Source organism: Schistocerca serialis, chromosome 1 (assembly GCF_023864345.2).
Source record: "Schistocerca serialis cubense isolate TAMUIC-IGC-003099 chromosome 1, iqSchSeri2.2, whole genome shotgun sequence".
Taxonomy (NCBI): Eukaryota; Metazoa; Arthropoda; class Insecta; order Orthoptera; family Acrididae; genus Schistocerca; species Schistocerca serialis.
This window is the reverse complement of record NC_064638.1, coordinates 524,879,041-524,891,938: the sequence shown is the minus strand read 5'-3', so window position 1 is coordinate 524,891,938 and position 12,898 is coordinate 524,879,041. Positions and strand designations below refer to the sequence as shown.

General features: G+C 37.4%; 1 protein-coding gene across 2 annotated transcripts in view; it reads right to left on the bottom strand.

Moving 5' to 3' along the window:
* Window positions 1-12,898, bottom strand: part of LOC126474648 (ATP-dependent helicase brm-like) — a 233,501-nt gene that overhangs the window by 98,229 nt on the left and 122,374 nt on the right. For both annotated transcript variants that reach the window (XM_050102137.1, XM_050102129.1), the window contains exon 13: window positions 5,088-5,169. In XM_050102137.1, the coding sequence (XP_049958094.1) occupies window positions 5,088-5,169 (82 nt within the window). The remainder of the gene's footprint in view (window positions 1-5,087; window positions 5,170-12,898) is intronic.

The following is a 12,898-nucleotide window of genomic DNA, read 5'->3' as shown; positions in this document are numbered from 1 at the left end:
ACTTTATGCCTTATATTCCAAGACTTCTCCAAGCTCTCAAAGAGGATGATCCTGATAGGTGAAGAGAATTTTGTGAGGGGTTCATTAACAGATGTGAAGAAATGCAGCATTTCCAAGATCGATTTCTCTGGTCAGATAAAGTGACGTTTAAACTTGATGGAAGAATTAATCACCATAATTGCATGCAGTGGGCCAGGAAGAACCCATACGTAACCGAGCAAATGCATGTTAATCCACCAAGAGGAATAATCTCATGTGGTTTGTCTTCTAGAGGGTTAATCAGGCCATACTTCTTTGACAAGACTGTCGTGGGCAACTTATACTTGGAAATGATAACTCCTGGTCTTAGCGTTGCGTTTGGAAATGCAGATTATTACTTTCAACAGGATGGGGCGACACCGCTCTTTCACCTGGATGTGAGGGCATTTCTGAATCGTACATTCCCTGCCAGATGGATACGATGAAGAGGGATTGTGGAGTATCCCACTCGATCTCCAGATTTAACTCCTCTAGACTTCTTTCTGTGGGGTGCTCTCAAGAACACAGTTTACGCTGCGAGACCACACACACTGGATGATCTTAGAAAGCAAATAGAGCAAGCCTGTGATGCTATTCCATTGGAAACAATAAAGGTGGCATGTCGCTCAGTTTTACAAGTTGTGACAATAAAGTAATGAGACTGATTTTCTTTGCAAGATGTGGCAACCCTGCAGGCTTGCGTAGGCACAATATCTTTGACTTTGGTCTATAAGCTGCTTCTAGGCCAAGCGGCACATAGATGCAACTGCTCAGTCGTGAGTTGTGCTGTAATAAGTTAACACGTGTTTGTGTTTGTGTTTCTCGTCACGGAAATGGAACCTACTAATATTGTGTAATGGTATGCCATTTCTTTTTGGGTTAAATTGGGTGAAAACGCGACGACAACTTGCAGTAAGCTTCAGAAGGCTTTTGGACAGAAGGTCATGTCAAGAGCTCAAGTTTTCATTGGCATAATATGTTTAGTGAAGACAGAATGAATGTTGAAGATGAAAACCGCAGTGGACGACCATCAACCTCACGGATGGATGCCAACTTGGCCTGGGTGGGTGAACTCATACAATCTGATCGGAGATTATCCATGAAAATGATTGCAGAAGAACTGAACATCAATCGAGAAATGGTTCATCTAATAATAACTTAAGATCTTGGTATGAGAAAGATTTGTGCAAAAATGGTCCCTAAAAATCTCACACCACAACAGCGAGAAACACAGAGAAATGTGGCAGCCGATCTGTTAGACCAAACGGAAATCAACCCAGAATTGTTGATACGTGTTATCACTGGTGATGAAAGTTGTTTTTTTTAGTATGATCCATAGACAAAACGCCAATGTTCACAATGGTGCTCAAAGGGATCACCCAGACCAAAAAAAGCTCACATGTTAAAGCCAAAAGTTAAATGCATGCTTGTGTGCTTCTTTGATTCCAAGGGAATTGTTCATAAAGAGTGGGTGCCTCCTGGACAAATAGTTAACCAATATTACTACAAAGAAATTTTAGAAAGACTTCGTAAAAGAGTTTTTCGTGTCCGTGCCAACATTGCTGATAACTGGATTCTGCATCACAATAATGCACCATCCCATACTGCTCTGTCAGTACAGCAATTTTTAACCTCAAAACAAATTTCAGTGCTACCACAGCCACCTTATTCACCAGATATCGCTCCATGCGACTTTTTTCTATTTCCAAGAGTCAAAATGGCGGTCAAGGGACACCATTTTTAAACAACACAAGATGTCCAAAAAAGCTGTGACGAGGGTCTTGGAGGATATTAAAGAAGATGAGTTCCAGAAATGTTACCATCAATGGCAGAAGTGCTGGAAAAAGTGCGTGCAATCAGAAAGGAACTACTTTGAAGGAGACAACACTAAACTTGACTAAAATGGCAAGCAAATTTTTTTTTCAAGTCAGTCTCATTACTTTATTGTCGTACCTCGTAAGTTGTAGTCGAGTTTGAACATTTACCACCGTAAGTCGGACCATGAGGCACCTAACAGCACTAAAATTTTACTTCTAATCCATTTCATTAGAGAGATGTTCAGTTTCAAAGAGTGTACACATTATTTTGGGACACCCTGTATATTCATAACCTTCTGCATTTAGCAGTTTCTTACACGCAATTAGCGGACCACAACATAACAATGAAAAAGACCACCATACTGTAACGCTACCTGTGTTGTACTTCACTGGTGGCACTGCACATAATGGCAGCAATGTTCTCCAGGCATTCACCAAATCCAAATACTTCCATCAGATTACCACAGGGCAGTGTGTGACTCATCACTCCAAATCACTTGTTTCCAATCATCCACCATTCTGTGGTGTCTCTTGTGAGGAGCTGCTCAACCATTGTAACCAATTCTTTTTAACTGCCTACTCATAATCAACATGCTACCTGGACTGGTGTTAGCACTTTGGGACTCACAAGTGACTTTTCCCATTGATTTCATGTGATTTTTTTTACAACCATCCTCAATGCTCGACAGTCCCAGTCTGTCAGTACATGAAGTCTACTTGCCCATGATTTAGCTGGGTTTTGTTTGTGTTTCCAATTCACAACCAAATTAGTAACAGGTGACTAATGCAACTTTAAAAGAATTGAAATGTCCCTGATAGATCTGTTACTTACATCAATATATGTAAATTGAAGGTGGAGAGGGGAAGAAAGGAGAGGAAACTGCTGTCAGTTGCATTGGGACATTATGTGGAATCAGCGGCGAGCAACTGTGTGGACTATCTTGGCATGCCTCATGGCTGATCCCACACCCATCGAGCGCCACCTGTCTGCAGTTCCTGTCCATTCCCTCCATGTTCGCTTCTCTACAATTCGCAAAGGAGATTGGACATATTTGTGCATCCGCACTGAAGAAGGTGAATCCATTGTCCAGCTAGGCAAATCAGTTATATGAATGTGTGGTATCTGTTTTTTCAGACATGTGCGAAAGAACAGACACCACACATTCATATAATTGATTCGCCTAGCTGGGCAATGGATATGCCTTCTGGAGTGTGAAGCACAAATACATTCAGTCTCAGAGTAGTGAACATGGAGCAAATGGAAAGGGACTGCGGATAGCTGGTGCTCGATGGGAGTGTGAATCAGCCATGAGATGTGCTGAGATAGTCCATGCAGTTGCAATAACGCTGTGCCCCTGGATGATGCAGTGGTTAACGCACCTGTCTAGTAAGCAGGAGATACCAGGTTTGAAGCCCGATCCAGCATAAATTTTCACCTGTCACCGCTAATTCCGTGTAATGTCCTGCAGCTGACAGCACTGATCCCCTCCCTTTCTCTTCCTTTCTTCCCCTCCAATTAACATATAATGTATCACAGCTGCGGATTCTGTGTGATGTCTGTTCTTTCAGACATGTCCAAAAAAACACACACCATGCATTTATATAAAGTGACATCAAATGGCTAGTCCACATTCGAAGCCACTGAGCTTTCCTGTCTGATGTTATTGCTTCTCTACTGACAACACAATATTCCCACCTCCTTTCACACTGACAGGTCCAACTACTGTGACATATACTAGTTAATTCCACATTACATAGGTGTGTCAGAAAATTTTTGCTCTGATAGTGTGCATGTCACTACATATACTCCCCTAACTGCATCTGTAGGTAAGTATGAACTCAGTGCATCACAACCAGAAGATTAGAAGTAAGAATAATTTCCATATAGACTACGCATCTCTCTACGCGGTTCTGAATGGAATTTTATATACTGGGGCAAAAATCTATAACAGGACACTAGTGGACATAAGGAAACTGAAAGTAATCAAATATTTAAACACAAAGTAAAAGAATATCTCATTAACCACTCCTTGTGCAATAAATCTGAATACTTGGAGTCAGGAACCTTAATTCTGCTAACTCTAGTGTTTGTATCTGATAGTTCCTGATTTTCCCAGCATATAAACAGCTAATAGTGGCTTGTGTATAGCCAAAATGCCTGATCTGAAGTAGTAACAGCTCAGCAGTATAGGTGAAGGAGTAGCTGTTTTTTAAATTTTTTTAAATCTAGTTGTTTTTCTTCTACTCTAGAAGTAATTACCATAATTATCACCTTTAGTAATTATCACTTTTAGTAATTATCACTAGTCATAACGGCTACTTTTACCTGTTAACATATAACTTGAACTTATTCAACATGCTTGAAGGCTCTCTTTCATGGCAGGATTGACAGAACAGGGCATGTGAATGAATGAATGAATGAATGGAGTACATATTATCAAACGGCATATGAAACTGTGTATCAAATGGCATATCACACACATCCAATGAACTGAACGTGACACTTTACATTCCTCAAGCTATATTTATTGGCATAAACAGATTCAAGCAATAAATATTTACTATAAAAAGTCTTATGACTTAAGTAATAAATTTGGCAACATAATTTACAGCCTATAAAATTTTGGATAACTGTAGCGGTTGGTTGCTTGTCATTTTTAAGAAATTGCTAAGTTTAAATTTGATGATATCCAAGAATAAATAAAAGTCTTGTGGCTCTCACTCAAGTGCAAGCATTTCACTATGATACTATTTTAACAGCTTAGGATCCTATTTTATAGCTTATTTACTCAAGCAGCTTCTCACCTAGCCTTGCAAAACTAGATAATACCCCAGATCCTAACATGGGAGGAAAATCCTAGAGGGACACTGGGAATCACAGTTATGACCTCCATATTAGTATATGGTGATACTAACTGTTATACAACTGACAAGGTCTCCATAACCTTTAGTGTATTCTCTAACACATTCAGTGCACATCCAGAAACAGGTATTAAAAGTATTTATCATGCACAAAGCTATTGGGAGGAAATTTTCCATCTGTCTGAAGCCTAACATTGTGCCCCATTCAGACATTCTAAGTTCACATTGTCCTGCCACAGGAAGCAGGTAAAATTATCTATGCATTCAGAAGCCAATTAAATGTCTGTACAATTAATAAGATGAACTTGCAGCCACTATCCTATAACTTTCATGTTGTCATTAGTTTACATATGTGAAAAGAAAAGAAAATTATTTTTAAAAACAACTTACTTTTATTTGGTATTCCTTCAGTTTTCCATTCACCATGATAGTTGCTTGTTCTGTTACCTTTTCTGTTATGGTGTGAGCAATACTGAAAAGCAAAAACTAATTCTTAGTACTTACTGGTCAGTGGTACTGTCCCACAAAATATTTCAACAGATAAGGTAAACAATGCACAATAATTGAGAGAAGATGATTATGATAACTGACACATCTCCAATTTGATACAATAAGAAATCAATACTTGAAGCCTGGTAATTTATGATAAGTCATGATTGCCCCATCTTCTTCCAGATTCAGTTTAAAAAGGTTGCATCGAAAGTAAATTCTTGTGCTTGCCTGACTACATCTCATTTCATCATTACCACGTCACTGTGATACATATGTAGAGATGAGCTGCAGACCATCTTTGTGATGAATGGTGCTAGATATGTGTACTAAATCTTTCTCGCAACATATCTGATGGGGATTTAGATGAAAATCTTCGAAATTATTATATACACTGAATAAACAGCTGTCATAAGTTGCAAAGTTATTGTTTCAACTTAGTCAATTTCTACAGTCAATATTATGTAACACATACTGAATGGAAGTACATTATTATTTCCAAGACCAGTCACAACTCAAAACACAACACTAAATAAAGGTAGTAATTTGTAGATTGAATCCGTATATTATATGGTGGCAGAATAACCACGGTTAACAGTACATTTCCCAATGTAATTCAAATTAGGTTACCAAAAGTTCTTTTTCCATATTACTTTCGCAGGAGATTGAATTATAAACATTATGGATTACAGACTGCTAATGTTAAGTGAACACACAGTCAGATTATTTCTCCCTATTCCTCCCATTTTCCTCTCTCTTCAGAGCCTGGCCTACTAGTATACTGACGTGGCATCAAGAATGGCACTTCACACAAATTAATGTTGGAAAAATACATAAAAATTTCTTATTACTGTGAGAAAGAAATTAATTGCCCTAAAGAGTTAGTAACTCCTCCGTCAAATGTAGATTACTTTAATGTTAACAGAGAACATACACCAATATCCTATAGGAATTAGTGCAATCTGGCAAGCTATTATCAAGATTCCACTCAGCTGACTGGTTTTATCTTTGGAAGACTAATTTTGTCACTGGCAATAAACAATATGAAGTTCAGAATAACTGACTGTCTTCAGCAAATGGTGAAGAATAACTTCTATGATAAATGGCAACAAGTTAATATTTTTCAGCAGTGTTCTTCATCCAATTTTATAAATACCTTAAAGTTTCAGAATCTAGTGTGAATTATTAATGAGTTAAAAATATATATCTTGATTGCTTAATGAAATACACTCTTAACATCCAAACTGTCAAAACCATTTATGGGACAATTCAGAAGTTTGACCACCTTCAATTGTTGCCTGAGATTGGCACCACTAACCCAATTAATGCAATTTATTGTGTCATGGTAACAGCCTATCAGTTCCATTCCATTTCTGATTAAGGAATATACCATCAAATGGTTAATTACACTAGAAATTTAGTTCATTATCTTGTATTAATTCAATTTCTTCAAGCAATTCAATCTTTGAAATTTTTTAAAATGTTATTATTATACGTGTTAAAATGAAATGGGTCTATACAAAACAAAATTATTCTGTAAATAAACAAAATTATTCTGTAAATATCAAATTCCGTTTTCTTTGGCATTTGAAGGTCACAACAGGAAGCAGAGAAGATTAGCCTCACACAATGCAGAGATTCGGAAACGGGATGGAATAAGCCTGTGCAAAACATAGAACTCAACAGAAATATTTTTTTCTTCTTTAACTAGAACCTATTGAGTTAAGGATCATACACAAAGATAATAACCATTAAAATCTTTTACATAACTGGAATGGAAAGTTGATCACCAAAAACAACTTCTAGGCACTGCCTCCCATTGATTATGTAACCTTGACAAACAATCTTGTAAAACTGCTTCACATTCAAAGAAATGCAACAATCAGTTTCATTCATTCTCTTAACAGTTTAGATGACCTGTAATCTGCCAGCATTTTAGGAAGGGAAGAATGTTACAGTTTAATAATGTCCCATCAATTTTGAGGTCAATACTGCATAAGAAAATTTACTGTGATGTTAAAGTAATTTAGCATCTAACTATGCTGATTTACAGAAACCACAAAAAAAAGTAAATCTGAATGACTAGATGAGGAACTGCTTGATTCGTAAAAAAAGAAGTTTTGGTGCTGTGACCTTTCAGGAGAAGTTTTTGAAATTTATGCTTCTTAAAACATTATTTCAACACTTTTCAGAGCATTTTAAAAGTGTAAATACAACATTTGTTTTACAATGCTTCAACCACAGCAGAAATTCTATTGTATCACGTCTAAAAATACGTGGTTCTCATTTTATTCATCAGCGGTGTCAATATTGGCTCATCACCATAACCACTACTTCATGTTGTTCACATTGTCTCTTATGTTGTTCACATTGTCAATTCTCTATTCATTTAATATTCCACCTTCTTCTTTTTTCCATTTAATATTCCATGTGTCATGGAAGACTTGATATAGAACAAACTTTAACTTCAGGTACTTACTGATCAGCATTACAACAATCCAATTCCCAATGTACGACAACTTCTTCAATTTCATATGTCACAAATATCATTTTTCTTCACACTGATAAGATTGCTCTCTGTATGCCACCCATTCCTAGATTTGTTTTGTGGTCATATAGAACGATTTCCACATTTTTTACCACTAAATCCCCCCCCCCCCCCCTTCTCTCTCTCTCTCTCTCTCTCTCTCTCTCTGTGTGTGTGTGTGTGTGTGTGTGTGTAGCTGCACACACACATCATCAGGGTACGAGATTTTTCCAGATATTTTGTAGCCCAAGTTTGGAAATAAATAATTTCGTTGAGTGTTAGTGTAACCTCATACTAATTTTGAGTATAAATGAACTAGCTTTATTAGTACAATTATATGCATTTTTGTTAGACAGGATAATCATTCACAATGTAAAGTTTTAATTATTATGTAAGAAGATTTATTAGCGGACAAGTCCTTTTTTGGTGTATTTTATTATCTGTATGAGGTATTCTGCCTGGTCTCCATACTGTTACAAGAGCGCTGATGACGTATTTGGAATCTTGACCAGCAAAGTGGTCATAGATGGCAAAGCGTCTTCTACACCAGTCATGCTGTCAAGGAATACCAATGACCAGAAGTTTATATCAATAATGTACATATGTGTGTACCAAGGCGACAGCAGGGGGGGGGGGGGGGGGGGAAGCTTGTTATTCATTGTCCAGATCTCCTCTAACAAGATATTTATCATCCCATATGTGTTCTATTTATAGGTGCAATACAAGGCTTAAAAAATTAAAACATCAGAATTGCCAACCCCTGGTTTTCAGTACAAATTAAGTTATTCTACAGATAAGAATAATATTTAACATATCGGGGGTTTGCAGACTACATTGAGCTGAAGATCATGAAAAGGTAACCTAAAACATACACAAACGCTTGCAGAGTGCCTGTGTTTATAGCATTTGCTTATGCCATGCCCAAAATAAAATTTAAGTTAGGGTAAATATTACTGTAATCAGCTGCTTCAATGTTTACGAACGTAATATGGCCCGTACCTTACATAAATCTGAATGGTCTCCTGCCAGTAATTCAATAATTCTGTTGCTAAAAACGAAATACAATTCTTGTAATGTAACTTATACTGTACACTAAAGAATAATTATTCAAGAAAAATTATAAAAATTTACACTTTTTTATTAAATCTGCTTCAACTGCTTTCGAAGGTAATTTTAAACACTAAAAACAGAAACACCCATGACATTCTCCCCTTTTAAATTACAAAATTCTTATTTTGAAAAAGATAATTCCACATTATTTTGAAGATATTTTATTGTATTTTAGCTGAGTGTCCCTTATTGTATTCTTGGTCACTGTTCTGTTGATGTGGTCTCTCATTTCTTGGACTTGGGCAATAGCTGGTCGCTCCATCTATCTTCATTTGTTCCCTGAACAGGGAAGACAATTTCTTCTATGAGTCCATCTGGATAGTCAACATTGTAATCTCTGTTCTTTTCAGCTGATTACACCAAATGGAAACAGTAACTCAATGATCCACACCCACCAAGCTCCTTCATTTCTGGAAGATCTTCTGCTTTGTGATGTTTATAATAATAATAGTAATAATAATAATAATAATAAACTTCAATTAATCAAATTTCTGCTTTAAATTCTAAACAGTCTTTATGATTGGTATTTTTGGTTTGAACTGTTCAGTACTGTTAGTGCTGCCATTCAAAGCTGTCTTCCCATTAAACATTCTGTTGGTGACAACTGACTGGAGAATGGTACTGCTCTGTAATTTTATTCAATGCAATTGCCATAGACACTGTTCATTAGATGCTCTTTAATGATCTTGACACCAATGTTGACTATTGTGTTGCTTTACAAAAATTGTGGACTAGTTGTGATAAGCTGAAAAAATCACTCTTTTGAAAATTTTATTAATGCACATTGGAGTAACAAACCAAGTCATATTGTCATACACAAAATTCTCTGCTTCAGAATACAAATGCAGATTTCTGGATAACGAGAATTGTGGTCAATTGTAAGAACGTATCATCTACCATACTATTTGGGTAAATCAAAAATCACTGTTGTGGCTATTGTGGAAATTTCCATCTTTGTCTACCTGATGCACTTAAAGCATCGTTTCATCAGTTCTTCAGAATCAGTGGAACATCCTGGCATCATAATGACTTTTGTATCTGCACTTTGTAATTCCTTGGTCTCTTTCAGGGATTCTTGTTGAGATAATATTTGGATGTGGTCCAGCACAATAGAAATCCACGCTGCTTTCAAAGGTAGACTATTCTGTACTAAAACCTTCCAGAATACCTTTAAATCACTGCATAACTATTTTTTCTAATCAATCTTTAGTGCTGTATTACTGTAAACATTTGCTGATTGGATTTTGTAGTGCTTCAACAACATCTTGAAGTCTCTCATATGTTACAGGTAGATGCTGGTAATCATGTTTATATAGCACATGATGTCTGGTTCCACATAATCCTTATCTTCAGTGCATCACAGTGGTCTTTATGACAAGACATATGCTACGGCTACTGCTGACTCCTTTATACATACAACTACTTATACACAGCACAAGCCACAGTACAGAATGTGGTGGAAGATACCATGTGTCACTACTAGTCATTTCCTTTCCTGTTCTACTCGGAAACAGAGCGAGGGAAAAATGCCCTTTTGCCTCCTTATGAGCCTTAATTTCTTGTGCCTTATCTTTGTGGTCCTTATGCAAAATATGATGGTGGCAGCAGAATTGTTTTGCAGTCAGCTACAAATGCTAGTTCTCAAAATGTTCTCAATAATGTTCCTCAAATTGAATGTTATCTTCCTTCCACGGATTCCCATTTGTGTTCCCAAAGCTTTTCTGTAATACTTGCATGTTGTTATAAACCTACCAATAACAAATCTAGCAGGTGCCTCTGAATGATTTGATGTCTTCCATTGATTTGACCAGATGCGGATCCCAAGCACTTGAGCAATACTCAAGAATAAGTCGCACTAGCATCCTATAAATGGTCTCCTTTACAGATGGACCACACTTTCCTAGAATTTTCCCGATCAACTAAAGTGAACTTTATGCCTTCCCTACCAAAATCCTCATGGGCTCATTCCATTTCACATAGCTTTGCAACATTATGCCCGTACTGTGTCAAGCAGCACACTATTGGTTGTTTTTCCACTCATATATTTTTTTCTACATTCAGAGTTATATTCCAATCATTACACCTACTAGAAATTTTCTATAAGTCATCTTTTATCTTCCTCCAGTGACTCAACAGTAACACCTTCCCGTATGCCACAGCATCATCATCCAACAATCTGAGATTGCTGCCCATCCTGTCAGTCATATAATTTATGTATATGGAAAATAATGGCAGTCCTATCACACTTCCCTGGGGCACTCCTGATGACTCACAGTTGAGGACAACATACTAGTTTCTGTTACTCAAGGAGTCCTTGAGTCACTCAGATATCTGGGAACCTATTCCATGTGCTTGTACGTTTGTTAACAGTCTGTATTAGGGCACCACGTCAGATGCTTTTCAGAAATCTGGAGTTATGGAATCTGCCTACTGCTCTTCATCCATAGTTCACAGTGCATCAAGTAAGAAAAGGGCAAGCTGAGTTTTGCATGACTGATGCATTCTGAAATCACTCTGATTTGTGGACAGAAGCTTAATGGTCCGACGGAAATGTACGATACTGAGACTCAGAATATTTCCAAGAATACTGCAGCAAATTGGGATATTGGTCCATAATTTTACAGGTCTGTTCTTTTACCCTTCTTATACCTTGAAATCACCTGCACTTTTTTCAGTTGCTTGGGACTCTATGCTGGGCAAGAGATTTGCGATGAATGCAAGCTAAGTATGGGGCCAATGCCATAGAGTTCTGTCTGTAAAACTGAAACGGGATTCCATCAGAGCCTTGTGACTTATTTGCTTTCAACTCTTCCAGTTGTTTCTCTATGCCACAGATGCTAACTGCTATATCTTCCATGCAGGAGTCTGAGTGATGGTCAAATGATGTTATATTTGAATTAATCTCATGCTTGAACAATTTCTTAAACATGAAATTTAAAAATTTCAGTTCTCCTTTTGCTATCTTATACTGCCACACAAGACTGATCAACAATGGACTGGATAGAAGCCTTATTCCCTCTTAGCGATCGATTTACATAGGATCAATTTTCTTGGCCAGATCTTTTGCTGGGTATGATGGTAGTAGCTGTACACTTTGTGCATAGATCTTTTCACAGACACGTGAATCTCTACTGGCCTCTGCCTGCCATCATTTGTACATTCTCTTTTGAACTGAGAGTGCAACCAAAACTTTGCTTCCTCAGCATTTTCCGAATTTTATTGTGAAACCATGGCAGGCCTTTTCCATCCCTAATCCACTTACTAGGCACATAGTTATCCAGAGAAAGATTTACAAACTGTTAAACTTTGCCCATAATTCCTCATGTCCATCTTACTGAAACTACGTGAAGTCAATTCACTGTCTAAGTGAGATGATAACAACTACTTATCTGATCTTTCTAGCAGAAACTCTCTCCTGGTCTTCTTGCTTTTGCAACCATAGTTGCTATACTGACATCATGTTCACTAATTCCCATCCCTTTATGATGCTGTCAATAAGATTCAGTCTGTTTATAGCTACAAGGTCTAAGATATTTCCATTGTATGTAGTCCACCAAACTAGCTGCTCAAGACAGTTATCAGAAAACTTGTTCAAAAGTATTTCACAAGGCTGTCTTGTCTGTACCGCCCGCAATGAATGTATAAATGCCTGAGACTACACTCTGAAGGTTAAAGTCACCTCCAACTAGTACCGGGTTATTACAAAGGATTGAAGCGATTTCACAGCTCTACAATACCTTTATTATTTGATATATTTTCACAATGCTTTGCACACACGTACAAAAACTCAAAAAGTTTTTTTAGGCATTCACAAATGTTCGATATGTGCCCCTTTAGTGATTCGGCAGACATCAAGCCGATAATCAAGTTCCTGCCACACTCGGCGCAGCATGTCCCCATCAATGAGTTCGAAAGCATCCTTGATGCGAGCTCGCAGTTCTGGCACGTTTCTTGGTAGAGGAGGTTTAAACACTGAATCTTTCACATAACCCCACAGAAAGAAATCGCATGGGGTTAAGTCGGGAGAGCATGGAGGCCATGACATGAATTGCTGATCATGATCTCCACCATGACC